Below are 18,918 nucleotides of genomic sequence, written 5' to 3' on the forward strand. Positions count from 1 at the left end.
TTTTGTTGTTATATACCTGGATGACTGAGAAAACAAACTTTGTGTTTTTGAAACCATTAGTGAAAAGGCCAGACTTCAGGGGTATCTGAGGCAGGCTTGAAACACAAGAGTCAGGGTGGCTTCTGGGTAATACCAGATGGCTAGGCCTCAGACTGACGAAGCCTCTTGGATGAGGGGCGAAACGTTTCTTTTTAACAAAAAAACGAAGTCCAGATGACATGATTCAACCTTTTTTGTTGTTTGGTTAAACCTTATAAATAATGTGATCTCATGCTCAAGAGTATGTGTTGTGAACTACTCTCACCTACTACCACATGAAATTTTAGTTCAAACCTATAAAATTGAATGATGTATAGCCATGTTTGTGTAATTCAGTCATGGTTACCCTAAAAGCTCAGAAGTTGTTGGTGTACATCTGTTACTTTCTTCAAGTTTCATTAAGCCGAGAGGGGCTGAGATGAGGTAGAGGTCGGGCAGCCAACTTGGGACCAGGAAGTCACTTTTCGATTCCCAGCCATTCCCACATGTCGTGGTGTCTCTGAGCAAGACACCCAATCCCTAACTGCTCCTCGGGTGCTTACATAGCTGCCCACCGCTCAACTTGGGTCTATCGCCCATGTGTTGGGTTAAATGCAGAGAACTAATTTCATCATTGTTTGGGAACATGCAGTGATGACAACACATAGCACTTATACTTACTTAAGCTTCATTAAGTGGGGCGGTTGTGGCTGAGTGGTAAGAGCAGTCATCCTCCAATGCGAGAGTTGGGGGTTCGAAACCACCAGCAGTCACATGCCGAAGTGTCCCTGGGCAAGACACTGAACCCCTCGTTGCCTCTGATGTGTGTCCCATTGGTGTCCCATGGGTGTGTGAATGTGATCTAAAACACTGATTAGTCTCTTTAGAATGATTTGTTCAATTAGCTTTGTAGAGCTCTAGTAGAGTGCTGTATGAAATGGGTAAATGAGGACACAGATTGTAGTGTAAAGCGCTTTAAGTATCTTGAAATAAGATGGAAAGGCGCTATATAAGTACAGTCCATCCATTACAGTCCATTAAGTGGATCATGAAATATTCATGAACTTGGGCCAACATCAGCATGAAAACGACCTTGAAGAGGCTCGTAAGTACGGATCAGCAGAATGCACCAGCATCTGGCCATTTCAGACCTTGGAAGTAGTACAGACTCAAAGGATGACAATTTAACTTTAATTTAAATTTAACTCTCCAGTCGGCCTCGAAACAGGCGGACTTATCAGTTTCTCCTGGGAAATGTGTAAACTAAGGAAAAAACTTTGTCTATTGCACCGCCCACCCCCCTCTGTGGAGGCTTATCAGAACTGTGCCGACTGACCATCATCTTATCAGGACAATGTAGTGCTTCATGGACCGCCTTGTTTGTAAATACATATATAGCATGTTCATAAATGTGCTTGCTGGCAGAGTTTTTTTGATGTCTTAAATTGTGTCCTGTTAGGACAAGGTGTGACAAGATCTTTTTTGTAATGCCACTATACTCTCCTAATGGCTTTGTCCCTTTTTCTATCTAAACAATGTATTCTGAAAAGAATAAGAAGACTACGCTTTATAGCAACAGCTTCGTGCACTCCGCCCATCTTAGGGACAGCTGTACGGACATATTCTTGTTGTATCTCGGTGCAATGAGAATAAAGCTCATTCTGATTCTGATTCTGAACATGATCACAATTTTGGTGATAAAATAACTAACTTTGTTGTAGGTGAATATTTTGGCCTTCCTGTGTCCTGTGGAAAGATCTGTTTCTGACTGCCCTCTAACGTCATGTGTTCTGTCTCACAGGGAGCTGATGGTGTGCGCGGCCTCAAAGGAAACAAAGGTGAAAAGGTGAGATATTTCTGCAGGAGGGGATGGAGATTGCATCACCTTTATGATAAAAAAAAAAAAAAAATCTTCAGTAGGGATGCTGGCGCTTGTGATTACAGTGTTGATTGTGGCTGATTGTCCTGCTTCCTAATCATAATACCCTCAGTTAAATCCTGAAAAACACTTGAACATTTTGCTGTTACAAGAGGAGGAAACAGCCTTTCAGGGGTTTCTATGGCACCGAGGGATGGATATATGGTGCTCTGCTCTTGTGTCTCTGTGTTTTTTTCTCTGCGTGTTTTCATATGAATACATAAAGAAAGAAATCTTTTTAAAAGTTTGTTTGTTTGTGATGTCAGGGTGAAGACGGCTTCCCTGGCTTTAAGGGAGACATGGGGATCAAAGGTGACAGGGTAAGCTTTGTTTTCATGTCAATCTCGTCATGCATCACTCTGACTGAAACACGTTTAACTTCTGAACTGTTTGTTGGAGGGGACCTTTTCTCTCACAGGCCTCTTCTATTAACCAGAGACTTGTTGACCACAGTGGAATTATGGGTAATGACCAAACATACTGTGTTCACAATGTTCACCTACTGTATGCACTAACTCCTTACATTGTGGTCGCTTTAATACTAGACTAATGTTGAACAGGGAATAATGTAGTGGGGATTTTTTTGCATTTCCATCAGTACTTGAATGCATCATACTTTATTATTATGCACTGAGTATTCAGTTAGTTGTTTCATAAAAAAAACAAATCAACATGTTACGTTGGAACACACGCCTGAATGGGAGGTGATGGATGGCAAAATCCGTTGGTTTTAGCTGAGAAAATGTAATTAACATCATCTGTCTCCCTAACACTGACAGAATTATTTTTTACATCTGTTTGTTACATTTTGTTGTTGGGTTGTCTCATTAGCTCAGCGTGAACAACTGCAGTTACTGTATCACAGCCTTCAGCAAACTAAAATTATGAATTAAAATTTCCCATAAAATACTTTTTAGAGTTGCACTGTGTGGAAATGTTACAAACAATTACAGCTAGGCTGTGATTTACGTGTTTTAAATCATATTGACAATTATCCTTAAATCAAAAAAATTGCATGATAAATTTATGAATGACGTGTGGGTTTCCATTCAAAAACAGCATAAGTGACTGACCAACAGCACGTCTATAGGAGAGACGTCTGAGAAAAAATTTAATATTGTGCTGTGTATTCATGCTCTGATGTGTTGAGTAAAGTACGCAGGGAAAATGCTTCATTTACACTGGCTGTGGACGCACATTTTTGAATTGCAAATCTACCTATCTGTAAAACAACTGGAGTAAACTCTTTTAGAGTAAAACCTTTTTTATGTATGATACATAAAAATTCTTGTAATTTCTCAGCTCAGAGTAGGAGACAAGCCACTTTATGTACATTAGAGATGTATAGCAAATGGAACGCATTTTCAGCAAGTCTGAAAGTCACAATAATGAGCTGTGGACGTTAGCATTAGCCTTCCGTGTCAGCTCACTGTGGGCTATGTCCTCTGCTGTTTTGTACATCCTCTGTTTTGCTTATAGTTTCTTGAACACTACATAGCAGTGGTGTAGTCTGCGCGATACGCAGGTATTCAGAGTATACCCACTAGAAAAGCTTAAGAATTTCAGTATACCCACTTAAAAGTGCCCAATGATACATGACATATCATTAGTTACATGTCATTGATACATTAAACAGCAGTTAAATGCTTCCGTAATAATCTATCTGTATGCAGCGCTTGCTTATTACATTTGCTTGTCCAGTGAATTATTGTATAATTAATACTTCTGTACTTACTACTTAATACTTGAACATGTTTTACTTTGATGCTTTTTAAATAAATTCTATAACATTTTTAATACAAAGCCAACTGTTGTACAACGTTTGTTGTTCTTTTATTTAAATATAAGCATCAGAGAAATTTGGAAATGTTCAATATGCTTAAAAATCGAATTAAACTGATGATTACATTGTACTAACTGCTGTACTTTGGTTTCTAAGCACAGTCTACCCACTACAAAAATGTGGACTTCACCACTGCTACATAGTAAATGTAAAATTACAGAAAACATTTTGAAAAGCTCTACAACATGGCACATTCACGCTACAGGGTATGATATAGTGAATGGGTGGACAATCAAAAACAGCCTAGGTATTGTTCTGGTTGACAGCTGCAGTGATCATCGCATCTGTCTCTGAACAAATGGAGGCAGAAATCAGTGGCTGTCGACAGTCTTGGGGCTTCAGCCATGTTTTCCTCTGGAGATGATATTGAGCTGCACAAAAACAAAACTTTGAAGAATCCCTCTGCTTTCTAGATGCACACACAACTCTACTGTAAATTAGTTGTTTTGAAGGCGGCCAAGAAAAAAAAGTTTTCTAGAGTGTTTGATGAAGCAGCAGTCAAGTGCAGTTAGCTTGGATGTGGGTTTGTGTTTAAGTGGATCCCGTTAGACCAGCAGGCCTCATTGGATGTCCAATTTGTTCTGTCGTTCAGTGTGCTTCCTTTTAAGGCAGAGAGAGGCACAAATCAGAGCACTTTTACAGGCGTAGCATTTGTTGAAGGAAGGCATATCACCCGACACTTAGTGCCAGGATTTTAGTCCAAAAATGCTCTTGTATTGAGAAATGACAGCTTTTCATACATTTTATTCAAAGCTTAAATTATTCCAAAACATAATCAGTTGTTGATGTGCATCCAAAATTTATTTTGTGAAACTTTTTTTAAATCTGTAAAAATATTAATGATATTTTGTTAACAGACTAACAGTTTTGACTACAACAGATAATGCCAAAGTTTTAAACAAAGATGTCACGCAGTGCACTGAGCTTAAAGTTTACAATGGAGAAAGACACTTTTGTGCTTTTATAGTGTCAATTGGCTGTGGCGGCCATCTTGAATCAGATCGCCTCCAAAAGTTAATTGGATATAGCTGACAACCCACTGATTATTTTCTGTAAGTTTCATTTAAATTTGTGTAGTGATTCATGAAATATTTTTGCTGACATTACAGATAAAGAAACACACATACATAAGGTCCGCTGAAAAAACTCTACTTTTGCTTAACTGAATATTTTAAGCAAATTTATATGGAAAACAAAAGGCAACCTGAACCTACTCAGAACAGAACTGCTTGTTCAGTAATTCAGTAATGTTGACTTTGTAGTCTTTTAATTTCTAGCCAAAAATATATAGAGTGAAGAGAAAGAAAATTGAAGCATCTGTAGAACGGACTCAGCAGGCTAGTCATGTTATTACTCTAATGGTCAGCAGGTGGCAGTAATGGTCAGAGACCTGGCTGTGCTCAGAAATAAAACACATGTAGCAGGCTTGAATGCTATAGAGAACAGGTTACTGTATTGAAAACAGATGAAAGTTTTTCTTTAATTATTTAGTTTATTTAGTTTAATTTTAATTTGGTCTGATTTTGAGTCATCTCCTTGAACAGGCCAGGGTGTCTGAAGATTCCCAGTGTTCCTCTTCTGTCTGTTATAAACATTGTGTTATGTTGTGGTTCTTCTGTTCAGGGAGAACTTGGACCAGCTGGACCCAGAGGAGAAGATGGTCCAGAGGGGCCAAAAGGTCGCTCTGGGCTCCCAGGGGATGCGGGTCCACTTGGCCCTAATGGTGAAAAGGTGAGGGTTTTTTTTTTTCTTCATATATTGAGTAAACAAGGTTTGTATTTATCTTCAACAATGAGGTTAAAAAGAAATATGAGTTCTCGTGGTTCTGATCCAAACAACAAGCATCTGGAACTCTGGATTCAGTTACTAATTGAGGACGAGATCACAGACCTTACTGAATGTAATGGCTGTGAATAACATTAGCCAACAACATTTCTTACGGCAAATCACTAAATTATTTTCAGTATAATAACTCAGCTGATTGTTTTATGACAAGGTGCTAAATAAACTTTTTTCATTTGAAAGTGGAAGATGTGTTTTGAACAGAGTCCTAATGCTGCACAGCTCCAGTTCCTGAAGATACTTCCTCAGAGTGACATCCACATAACCTAATTTCTATTCTATTCTATTCTATTCTATTCTATTCCATTTCAGTCATGGTCAAACTGTAAATGTGTAAATCTTGTTTTCCTAATTTTATTTTGTTATATGTTCATTACCATCTCACTACTGCACACTGTGTATTATTCATGTTTCTAAACATCCAGCACATTCAGGAGGTGTGTACTATTGACTGTTGACTTTTGTAACTTCAATACTTTTCAAAACGTTTAGCTTTATTAAAAAAAAAATAAAATAAAAAAATTCCATAAAACAAATCAGGTCTTTTCAATTCCTCCAAAACCTTTGTTCTTTGTTAAATTTGATCCAGCATATTTTTGTCATGGTCTGCAGTTTAATGGTTTGAACCCACGTGCAGGAAAAACAGGAGGACTCGATAATGAACAATAACTAATAATTTATTGAACAAAACAAAATGCTGACGGGGCAGCAAAACTTAATTCGAATATAATATAATAGGTGGAGCAGACACAGACCATAACACTGTGGAAGGATAAAGCCCGGATCCCAAAGGAGTGAAAACACACAGTCTAAATACTGACACTGATGAGACAATGAGGAGCACCTGGGGTGATTTAGAATAAGGATCAGCTGTGGATGATGACATGGGGAACAGAGGTACAGGAAAACAGAGACAGAACCATGACATAACCCCCCCCCCCCCCCCCCCAAGGGTGGCACCTGACACCCCCAAAACGGGCCCCCACATAACTAGGGAGGTAGGGGGGAGGAGACAGGATGGAGGGCACAAGAAGAAAAACCCCCAAGGACGAGAGAAAAAGAAAAGCCGACAGGATGGGACCTGGGAAAACTGAAAAAGGGGGAAGAGCACCCATGCCCAAGAGTCCAGGTGGATGGCCAGGGGACCATCCAGGGTGAGGCAGGTGTCCAGGTAGCCGGTCAGATGGTCGTCCATTGCCTCTTATGGGTGGTGTGCGCCTGGACCCTCCTTGAGTCAGACCGGAGAGAGGTGATGAAACCGGTGACCCTGCAGCAGGCGAGGGTCCCGGAGACCCTTAAGCAGGGGTAGAGACCACCTCAGGAGCTGCATGTGGTGTAGGAAACAGCTTGGAAGCTTCATGTGGCGTGGGGTCCTCGAGAGGCATGGGACACTCAGGAGCTGCAGGAGGCTTGGGACCCAGAAGAGACTTGGGACCCACGGGGGCCGCAGTCGGAGTGGAGGCTCGTGGAGCAACAGCCGGCGACGTGGGGCCCTGTGGGGCTGCAGGAGGCGACGTGGGGCCCAGTGGAGCTGCAGCAGGCGACGTGGGGCCCCGTGGAGCTGCAGCAGGCGACGTGGGGCCCCGTGGAGCTGCAGCAGGCGACGTGGGGCCCCGTGGAGCTGCAGCAGGCGTGGAAACCCCAGAGGTGACAGCTGGTGTGAAAATCAGCGTGGCCGGTGCTGGTGTGGAAACCAGCAAGTCTAGTGAGTCCACAGCCAGTGGTGCAGGGCAGACAAAGTAATCTCCAACCCCCATTGAAACACAGGTGTGGGGGGCCGTCCTCCACACAAGCCACAGACACGCAGGTGCGGGGGCCGTCCTCCCCACAAGCCACAGACACGCAGGTGCGGGAGTTCGGCTACTCATTTTTTTGAGGTGACCCTTCAGCTGGATGAGAGCCCGATCGCCATTCTGGCAAGTGAGGGCTCAGGTACCCCTCCACCAGCAAAATTCTCCCCTCTCACCCTGGTGCGTCTTGGAAGGTGGATGGAGGAGCTGCAGGTCGGTGGATCCATTCTGGTTCTGCCGTCTGGACCTAATGCCATGGCGGCGTGAGTCAGGACCAGGAACAAGCTGGAACTCTTCCGACTCGGGATCCTCTCCTGAGCAGGTGGCAGAAAAATGGCGAGGGTGTGGAGAGGAACGCGGCGGTGGAGAGCAGCACACAGGCTTAATGGCCAGATGCATTCTGTAGAACTGGGATGTCCGCTTCTCTTCCTCCTCTACCAGGAGCGGAGATGGAAGGACTTCCACCTCGCAGCTGCGAGTGTTTCATCTCCGGGCAAGTCTGGACTCCTCCAGCTGACAGCCGCCCCATCGGATGATGGGCTTCGCCTCCTCTCGCTCCTTCTTCTCCTTCTCCCGCTGGGCAGTTTTGTCTGCCTCACGGGCGAGCCATTTAAAAATGTCCTGCTGGGTTCTTTATGATCCGGGCTTTCTGTCATGGTCTGCAGTTTAATGGTTTGAACCCACGTGCAGGAAAAACAGGAGGACTCGATAGTGAACAATAACTAATAATTTATTGAACAAAACAAAATGCTGACGGGGCAGCAAAACTTACTTCGAATATAGTACAATAGGTGGAGCAGACACAGACCATAACACCGTGGAAGGATAAAGCCCAGATCCCAAAGGAGTGAAAACACACAGTCTAAATACTGACACTGATGAGACAATGAGGAGCACCTGGGGTGATTTAGAATAAGGATCAGCTGTGGATGATGACATGGGGAACAGAGGTGCAGGAAAACAGAGACAGAACCATGTCAATTTTTTCTACTTTTCTAGTCTTAAGCTTCTGTTCTGCTGCTTTTAACTTTTGTCCAGTCTTTTGCTACTTTGTTTTTTTGCCACACTTCAGGACTTCAGCTTTTCGCTCACCTTTAGCTTCTTTTAGATCGAGTTGCTTCTTTTAACTAGCCTTGTGCTACTTTTACTTTTTAGTTAGTGTTTTGCTACATTTATCTATTATATTGCCACTTTAAGATTGTACCTAGTGTTCTTATTTTTTCACTTTAGCAACTCAGTTTCAGCTTCTTCAGCTAATTTCAGCAAAGCTCTCCAGCTCTCAGCAATAAATGTCAGTCAGTTGTGTCCATGTTTAACTAGAATCTACTCAGCGGATAAACACAGTTGTTTGCATTAGAGCAGGAGTATGATTACTTTTGTTAAAACCAAATTATGAAAAATGTGAAAATGTTTTAGCCTTCTTACAATGAAGCAGGAACTGTAAAAATAAAAAAATTAGCATCAGCTGAGCATGGCAGTAGGAGGCATCATGTTCAGGTGCAGCTGACTAAAATGCCAAACAGCTACAAACAGTTTCATTCACAGTAAAATCCATCCATCCATCCATTTTCTTTACCCGTTTATTCCATTTTGGGTCACGGGGGTCGCCGGTGCCCATGTCCAGCAATCACTGTGCGAGGGGCGGTGTACACCCTGGACGGGTCGCAAGTCCATCACAGGGCCACATAGAGACAAACGAGACAAACAACCATTCCCTTTCTCACTCACACCTAGGGACAATTTAGAGTTACCGATCAGCCTAACATGCATGTTTTTGGTCTGTGGGAGGAAACTGGATCACTCGGAGAAAATCCATGCATGCACGGAGAGAACATGCAAACTCCACCCAGAAAGGCCCCTGGACCGGGGTTTGAACCAAGGACCTGCTCGCTGAGAGGCAGCAGTTCTACCAGTTGCGCCACCCTGCTGCCCACAGTAAAATGTTATTTTAATTTTAAAGTACTGCAAATAAACAAATCACATCACCAATGTCACATTTACATAAATTATTTAAAACCTTGTATTCCGTAAAAGAATGCATTTATTTCATGACATTTTATGGCAGAATCTTAAACTAAGATGTCATGATGACAAATGGACTTTAAGCAGGTTTAGTAAAAAATGTAAAAATACATTCAAATTGCATGTTGAGGATGATGCTCAGCTACTACCACATCAGCTTGGTGGCCACATTAAATTAAGTGGACTCCAAAAGTTATTCAGGTGAAGATGTATGTTCAACAACTTTCGTCCATGGTCCTACTGTGCTGGCACCGTCCCCCATATGCCACAATGGGGTAGCTGTGGCTGAGTGGTTAGAGCAGTCATCCTCCAATGTGAGAGTTGGCGGTTCGAATCCACCAGCAGTCACATGCCGAAGTGTCCCTGGGCAAGACACTGAACCCCTCATAGCCTCCGATGTGTGTCTCATCGGTGTTTGAATGTGATAAAGCACTGATTAGTCTCTGTAGAATGATTTGTTCAATTAGCTTTGTAGAGATCTAGTAGAGTGCTGTATGAATGGGTAAATGAGGACACAAATTGTAGTGTAAAAGCGCTTTGCGTATCTTGAAATAAGATAGAAAGGTGCTGTATAAGTACAGTCCATTTACCATTTACAACTTTCTTAAATGTTATTAAAATCTGTTCACACTGCAAATACCGGTAACTAATTTCAAGAAAGTAAAAAAAACAAAAAAACTGTTTATAGTAATTTTTTTTCTTATTTTTGATCTAAAAAGAAAACAATTCTTAACAAGCAAATGTTGCATAAGAAAATTACACTCATTTTAAAAACACATGTCTAACTTTTTCTAAGTAATACATATTTCAGCTCATCTTGAGCATTTTTTTTACTAGTTTCAGGACAGTGCTTTGGTTGAAATTCCAGAATAAGATTATGTTTTCTTATTTTCAAAGTAAAACAATTTTTTTTCTCAATTTAAGAAATATATTAATGACACTAGTGTGAAATAATGGCTGTCATAATGTTTCACAATTAAACATAATGCTTTTCTTACATATATACATACAATCTACACACAGTCTTTCTAACATGAACAAAAGCTCAACAACTCAAAGCACATGTTGAACATGAAATACAGTTCAACAAACCCAATTTGAAAAACACAGCTTTCACTTAAAGCCAGGTCAAACAGATCAACATCTTCAGCATATCTAACCATGAGCCAAAAACATGACTGCTGGACTAAAGGATCAGTGGTACAGGGTACTTTGAGGTATTGGGATTTTGGCTTGGATCCAGTAACTCTCAGGCTTACTAATAATAAAATTATGAACAAATATGACTGCCTTGAATGAATAAAACTTATACTGGATATGTAAACTGAACATAATTACATAAACATTAATTTTAAACACAACAGCACACGATCCGCCTCTTCAAGTGAAACATTTCCACTTCTCCCCTAAAAGAGTGAAGTGCTGAGCAGGAAGTCGTCACGGGCAGCAGCAGGGCAGGTGCCTGGAGGTTTCACATGTAGAGTCGGACAACAATTAGCAGGGACAGAATCGGGCTCGGGCCAGAGCCCGACTTGACGATTCTTCAAGTAATGGCTGGGGTGGCGGGAGGGTTGACAGAAGCGGAGTGTTTACAAATGTAGGAAAATGTAGATGTTTAACAACCCATTAAAACACACCAAAATGCAGGAAATCACATCTACTTTATTAAAAATGTTCAGGATTTACAAGTTTCAGCCTTTATTGTAAGTTATTGAAAAAAGTATTTTTGGGGTGTTTTTGTATTTGTGTTAAATTACTGTAAGAAGTCTGATGTATTAGTGTCCCATAGAAAGTTTGTGACTTGTCAAATGTTTGTTCTTTCCAGGGTAAACTTGGAGTTCCTGGATTACCCGGATACCCAGGGAGACAAGGACCAAAGGCAAGTTTTTATTTTTTCTTCTAACAGCATCGTTGACTGAATTCAGAATAATAGATGGAGTTCATCTGGGCTAAATGTGTCTGAAAGAGAAAGAAAAATTCTGCTGTGCTGAACATTTGATGCCTCATCTTTTAGCAAGCAGAGCTGCAGTCTGACAGCTCAAGATGCTGAAGCTTCCTGATCAAAGGGCGTGTGCGTGTGTATGTGTGTGTGTGCGTGTGCGTGTGCGTGTGTGTGTTGGGGGTAATGTGTCAGCCCTCAAATATTGATGAGATAACAATAAAACACTGATTCTCTTAGAGTAACAGGCTGGGAGGATGACTAATTACTCTTCTTCTGACACACAGGGATCTCAGGGTTTCCAAGGCTTCCCGGGCGCTAACGGAGAGAAAGGATCTCGGGTATGTTCAACAAATCTCTTCTTGTCTGTGTCAGCCCTACAGGTGTTGGACAGGTGGACCTTCAGAGACAGGTTTTTATTCCATATGCAGGTTTATCCTGAACCAGATTTCACTGAGGCAGCTGCGTTCCTTTCTCATCTCCACTGAAACGACCATAAGCAGCGTCTACCACTCGGCAGTGCCAGAGCAACGTTTCCTTAGCTTTGTTTAAAGAATGGGCCATTAGCTTGCCTGAAAGAGTAATGGTTTGTCACCACGACTGGAGCCTGGCCAATAAAGCTTTTCATCTTCACGGGACATTTAGGATCTTTATTAGACCAACCCTGAAGACAGAAAGGGATAATAATGTTTTCACACCATTTCATAGCTTATCTAAAAGTTAAAAGCTACACAAAGTGTGCAACTGTTGTGTCATTAAGCCCAGTTGGACCCACTTTATTTATGTTGCAGTATAACTGTTTTATTAAGTGTTAATGTGTATTAAAAGCTATATTATGGGTAAGTAATGGCTCAAATGTCAGCAAAGATAACTGTTAAAAGTTGGTAACTCTTAATTAAGGGTGCCAATGCAACCAGAGAACCCTTGTCGTGGATTGTGCAGCTTAGCAAGAAAATAAAACAAACATGCAATTTATAGACTGTTATGTGCAATTCAGTTTGGAATAGTGTTTTATGATTTCTGCTAGTGGTACTTTATACCATATAGACATACTGACCAAAGGGGGACAAAAAAGCAAGAAAAAGTATTGTAGGTCAATGGCCTTTTGGCATTTTATGATTTTTACAGATTTTTCTACAGAATGTCCAACCAATACACATTCTTTAAAACTGTCTAACATGACAAAAAAAAAACAAAAAAAACACACAATCTGTTACTGCTCCTACATACATAAATTTTAAATCAGAAGCTAAGCATTTTTGTCTTCTTTCTCCCTGTGTGTCTCTCACTTCTATGGGACTTGTAGTAAAAATTCAGGGGCAACAAAGTTTCTTGATTCTGTTAAAGTTTAGCATAAACTTTTCTATTTGAAACAGGAAGTGACTGTACAGTATTTTGAACTTGTTGGGTCTACATAGACATTGTCATAAAAATTCACAAGCAAAAACTTTAGTCACTGCTGCTCATGGTTAAAGAACATGTCAAATTTGATATAGATTTATGCAGTGTTTGTTTGTTTGAGGCAGTCAGGGAGTAACAGACATGTGTGGTTACCATGGTGACTGTAATGACTCTGTCAGCAGCTTTAACATATTTTTGATGTTTTTTCAACACTTACACAGTTCTTTTTTCAAAAGGTAGTGATTTTTTTTGCCTTAAATTAATACAAAGTAATCTAAAAAAGTTAAATCTGGTCCTCTGGACATTAAAAAACAAAAAACAAAGCAAATCATTAAAAAAATGTAGAAACGTTTCGTCTCTCATCCGAGAGACTTCCTCAGTCTGAGGAGCTGTATTCAGCTCAGTCTCTTAAATAGCACCATCTCAGAGTGGATCAACCAATTTTGCTGCTGACAACCAAAACCAGCTGATCACATGCTCAAGAAGGACCATCAGCCTAACAATGGATCATTAGCACACTGATGGCTGTTTACTGTTCACAGAGGGCTGAGTGATACTAGCAATCACAGCATTGTAAGAGGGGGACAGTTGAACCCGGAGGCCTCCACCCCTGTTTAATGATGGACTATTAGACACGTTGTTAGTTTCTGTTTAATGTGCTCTTCTTTGGCCTTCAAGGCCTCAATAGTAAAATTGGTCTGTCTCACCCGTTCATTCAGCAGCTGTGTCTGTGCCTTCTGAAGGCACAGACTGTACTCGTCCCTTTAGTTGGCAGCTCAGAACACCACATACAGAACACCATGGACTTTGTGGACAAGGTGAGGGATGTCATCATGGAGACTGATGAAACAATGGTCTCTTTTGATGTCACATCACTCTTTACGTGCATTCCTGTTGATGATGCAGTAGAGGTGGTCAGTTTAAAATTAAAATCAGACACCACTCTGAGCAGCAGGACCACACTTTCCACAGAACAACAGTGTCAACTCTTGAAACTGTGCCTGCAGTCAACCTACTTCACATATGGGGAGCGATATTATAGGCAGAAACATGGGTGTGCTATGGGGTCTCCAGTTTCTCCTATTGTTGCCAACCTGTACATGGAGGACGTAGAAAAGAGAGCCTTGACATCCTTTTCAGGGACACCACCAAGTCATTGGTTCATGTATGTTGACGACACCTGGGTTAAAATCAAATCTCAGGAAGTCCATCATTTTACTGACCACATCAACTCTGTGGATAAATCAAGTTCACACGAGAAGATGTAAAAAATGGCAGGTTGGCTTTCTTGGACTGTGAGGTCTCAGTCTCTGATAGAGGACATTTGCAAACTGAGGTGTACCGCAAACCCACCCACACAGACCAGTATTTACAGTTTGACTCCCATCACCCTTTGGAGCACAAGTTAGGAGTCATAAGGACTCTGTATCACAGAGCAGACAGCGTCCCCACTTGCTCAGGAGCCAGGCAGAAGGAGAAATCCCACACAAGACAGGCTCTAGAGCAATGTGGATATCCTAACTGGGCCTTCCTGAAAGCAGAGAAGAAACCCAAACAGGACTCCAGTCAGTCAACAGGTGAAAAGGAGGAACCCAGACCCAGACCAGTGGTCATTCCATATGTTGAGGGAGTATCAGAGAAACTGAGACGTTTATTTTCTAAACATAACGTCCCAGTGGCTTTTAAACCCCAAAATACATTACGGCAAAGACTGGTTCATCCCAAAGATCCAGTCCCCCGGCACAAACCGAGCAATGTTGTGTATGCTGTTCAGTGTCAGGAGGGCTGTGATCAGTCTTACATCGGGGAAACAAAACAGCCACTGGCCAAAAGGATGGCCCAGCACAGAAGATCAACATCATCAGGCCAGGACTCTGCGGTCTACACTCATCTCCAGGCCAGCGGTCACTCTTTCACTCTTTCAGGGATGAAGATGTTCACATCCTGGACAGAGAGGAACGATGGTTTGGGAGAGGAGTAAAGGAGGCCATCTTTGTGAAAAAGAAATCGTTCATCGTTAAACAGGGGTGGAGGCCTCCTGGTTCAACTGTCCCCCTTTTACAATGCTGTGATTGCTAGTATCACTCAGCCCTCTGTGAACAGTAAACAGCCATCAGTGTGCTAATGATCCATTGTTAGGCTTATGGTCCTTGAGCATGTGATCAGCTGGTTTTGGTTGTCAGCAGCAAAACTGGTTGATCCACTCTGAGACGGTGCTATTTAAGAGACTGAGCTGAATACAGCTCCTCAGACTGAGGAAGTCTCTCGGATGAGAGACGAAACGTTTCTACATTTTTTTGTTGATTTGCTTTGTTTTTTTGTTTTTTTTTAATGTCCAGAGGACCAGATTTAACTTTTTTAGATTGTTCTACCTGGATTATTGAGCATGCATCAGGATAATACAAAGTAATGCTGGAATTTTGGGTGGTGCAGTGGTTTGTACTGTTGCCTGACCGCAGCCAAGAAGGTCACAGGTTTGCTTCCTGGACTTTCTGTGTGGAGTTTGTATGATTTTCCCATGCACATGTGGGTTTTCTCCAGGTAATTTTATCTGACAAAAAAACATGCATATTAGGTGAAATGGTTACTAAATTGTCTCTAGGTGTGCGTGCAAGTGTGGATGGTTGGTTGTATCGACTGGGTCCATGTGGCCCTGTGATGGACTGGAGACCTGTCCAGGGTGTCCCCTGCCTCCTGCACAATGTGCTCTAGAGATAGGCACATTCACCCACAACCCAAATAAAAAAAGGGTAAAGTGGATGGATGGATGAATGGTGGGTGGGTGGGTGTATGTATGTATGTATGTATGTATGTATGTATGTGTGTGTGTGTGTGTGTGTGTGTGCGTGCGTGCGTGTGTGCGTGCGTGCGTGCATGTATGTATGTATGTATGGGTGGATGTATGTATGTATGTATGTATGTAATTTTTGGTAGTAGCTGCTTTAGCAAACTCCAAAATGATTTTCATTTCAGAACCTTTCCTGTTATGATAAAACAAACTGAGCTGTGTTAGAGATCTCATCAGATTTGTTGTCCAGCTCTTTGATAACTCAAGTATCTGTGTGTTGTGCATGTCCACAGGGAACAGGAGGAAAGCCTGGCCCGCGTGGACAGAGGGGACCAACGGTTAGTCTTACTCAGCACACTTGATCTTATCCACACATGGCAAACTTGGCATCTGAGCAAAACTAGAGGCTCAACATGAAGCTTCTTGAGGAGAAGCCAACCTAAAACAACAGTTAATCTCAGCATATTTAGCTAAACAGTTTCTTCTGTGGGCTACGTTTTTATTGACCTTTTCTTTTACTTCAGGGACCTCGAGGAGAAAGAGGACCAAGAGGACCAACAGGGAAAGCTGGGCCCAAAGTATGCAAAATATTTTACTGCAGATTTCAAATTTATGTTTATGAACAATTCAGTGAACTTCCTGTTTTGTGTGTTCAGGGTAACTCAGGAAATGATGGCCCACCAGGACCTCCGGGTGAGAGGGTATGTACTATCACTTCGTCTAATACGAGGATATTTGCAGGTCCAAAACAAATCATTGGTTTCTAACAAGAGATTATGGTGTTTTCAGGGCTTACCAGGACCTCAGGGACCAACAGGATTTCCAGGACCAAAGGGCCCACCTGTGAGTCCACACAGAGACCCATTCTGCCTCTTTTTGGTTTGCCGTAGATTTCATTTTAGATTGATTGAATTGTGTGAACCTTTCAGGGACCTCCAGGAAAAGACGGACTGCCAGGACATCCTGGTCAGAGAGGAGAAACTGTGAGTTCATTTGTTTGAGTTCTCTCATCTTATTTAGTCCGCCAAATCTGTTCTGTGACAGTTATGTGTTTTCTTCTTATTTTATTTAATTTTAAATTTTCAGGGATTCCAAGGAAAGACGGGTCCTCCTGGTCCTCCGGGTGTGGTCGGACCTCAGGTGAGCATCAGTCACTTTTTCAAAGGTTGAGTCACAATGAGGTTTTTGTGTTATTTTGCATTCGCTGAGCAGCTTACATTCACTCAGTGTCTTTGTAATTGTTGACCAGTTATTGTTTATTTGGACAAACTGCACAAAAGCAAACGAGAAACCAAGACTTTATAGTAAAACCAGTTTCTGTTGGTCCAGTAACAGCTAACTTTTTATTGCACCTGCATCATGAGAGCCATGGTGTTGTTTAATTTTTTTTTTTTAGATTAGCTCTGGCCTGTTCATTTTAATGAATTCCATTATACATTAATGTTTAGCAACATTTACCCCCAAGCATCTCTGATAATGATTCATGACAACAAACTTATATTGCAGATTTGATGAACAGTGCGTCTCCTACACAGCAAATCCACAAGATGTTTATTGCACATATTTAATGGTTATTTATCTTGCTCTGCATTTTTTGTTATTGTTCTTCAAACCATGTGCGTTAAGGATTTTAGTACTTTAACCTCCAGAAGTGTATTCCTGCTGTTCTTTTACCCTTTTTACATTGGAACTGTAGGGACCAACGGGTGAAACTGGACCAATGGGAGATCGGGGCCACCCTGGACCTCCAGGCCCACCTGGTGAGCATGGTCTGCCTGGCCCTGCAGGGAAAGAAGGCGCTAAGGTAAATTTCTGACCCTAAATAGATATTTATTAACATTACCTTTGTTTAAAGCCTAAACCTTAAATTTACCCACATATGTGCATCAATGATGTCTCGTCACTTGTAGGGAGACCCTGGTCCTGCTGGCCCAGCAGGTAAAGATGGCCCCCCTGGGCAAAGAGGTTTCCCTGGAGACAGAGGTCTTCCCGGTCCTGTGGTAAGTACAGACATCTGCTCAGTGCTCAGTAATTCTTCAATACTACAAAATCAGCAAATTGGTCCTAAGGTAACAGCTGCTGATGAAGAAGTTGCATGGTAAAATGTGTGAATATCACAGATGCTACCAGATGTTAGAGAGGACTTCTGAGGACAAAATCTATATTTTAGGTCCAACAATAGCAGACTGCACTTCAGATGAGGGTATCAGTTTTCTAAGTGGACTTCAGAGGACAAGCTAGATTTTTGTAGGTCCATTAGCTGACTACATTTCAGAGGAGCAATCAGATCTCTGAGTTCAAGTTCAAGTCAGTTTACTGTCATTCACATCACATGTGGTACATGAGGTGGAACCAAATCATGCACACAGGGCCCCATTTACACCCAAAAATAGCAAAATATGAGCATAAAAAGAAACAGTAGATAGCCTAAATTTCTAAGATATACACTAAGACATATGCTAAACAAACACTAATAATGTAAAACAATACAACATAACAACAGCAGCCTTAACACAAGTCTGTGGTGAGCAGGTGGGTATGAATGAATACAGCAGCATGAGATAATCAGCAGCCTGAGATCAGCAGCAGCCTGAGAACAGTAGCGTATATAATCAGCAGCACATATAAGTCACTTATCACCAAATAAAGTGGCATTTCAGTGATTTTCCTGGTTAGAGATCCAAGAGTTTAACAGCTTCAGGGTAGAAGCTGTTCCACAGTCTAGTGGTTCTACTTAATGCTCCTCATCCTCCTACCTGAGGAGAGCGGGGCAAAGAGTGTGTGTGCTTCGTGAGTGCGATCCTTCATGATGCAGGTGGCCCTCTTCCTGCGTCTGGAGCTGAGTGGATGTCAAAGGAGATATCACAATAGATTCATTTTAAATTGCAACCTCCAACTTAATAGATCTATGTTTATGAGTTTACTCATTTTTTGTTAGTCAGATCTCAGCTGTAGAAACAATGACGATTTTTACTTGTGGAATCATCCATTTTGACAAATACTAGCATTTCTGTTATGACTCAGGACGTTTGCAGCGGCGATGATAAAGAAATGTTTCTGCCATCTGCTCAGCCTCTGCTGTAGACAACAGGAGGTTTTCCACCTCATGCTGAGCTGGTTTAAAGATGGGGAGTCTGGAAGGCAGGATGCTTCCTCAACAGATGTGTTCAATTCCTCTGAAACCTTTGTTTAATTTGTGCTCTGCAGGGGGCTCATGGACTGAAAGGGAACGAGGGTCCACAAGGCCCACCTGGTCCAGCTGTGAGTGAGACTTCATCTTACTCATCACCAACCTTATTCTGTCTGAGAGATTTTTTCATTCTAGACTCTTTCATTTATAAAATAATCTCATATCTA

At 41.7% G+C, this 18,918-nt stretch overlaps 1 protein-coding gene across 1 annotated transcript in view; it reads left to right on the forward strand.

Annotated features, from left to right (window-relative positions):
* col5a1 (procollagen, type V, alpha 1) overlaps positions 1-18,918 on the forward strand; it is a gene marked incomplete in the record, with an annotated part of 121,385 nt that overhangs the window by 83,878 nt on the left and 18,589 nt on the right. The window contains 14 exon segments of the mRNA XM_037692269.1: positions 1,820-1,864; positions 2,203-2,256; positions 5,403-5,510; positions 11,259-11,312; positions 11,660-11,713; positions 15,855-15,899; positions 16,086-16,139; positions 16,218-16,262; positions 16,351-16,404; positions 16,491-16,544; positions 16,648-16,701; positions 17,258-17,365; positions 17,472-17,561; positions 18,769-18,822. Of these exon segments, the coding sequence (XP_037548197.1) occupies positions 1,820-1,864; positions 2,203-2,256; positions 5,403-5,510; positions 11,259-11,312; positions 11,660-11,713; positions 15,855-15,899; positions 16,086-16,139; positions 16,218-16,262; positions 16,351-16,404; positions 16,491-16,544; positions 16,648-16,701; positions 17,258-17,365; positions 17,472-17,561; positions 18,769-18,822 (873 nt within the window).

Source organism: Nematolebias whitei, chromosome 18, assembly GCF_014905685.2.
Source record: "Nematolebias whitei isolate Nwh7 chromosome 18, NemWhi1, whole genome shotgun sequence".
In the NCBI taxonomy this organism is placed as follows: domain Eukaryota; kingdom Metazoa; phylum Chordata; class Actinopteri; order Cyprinodontiformes; family Rivulidae; genus Nematolebias; species Nematolebias whitei.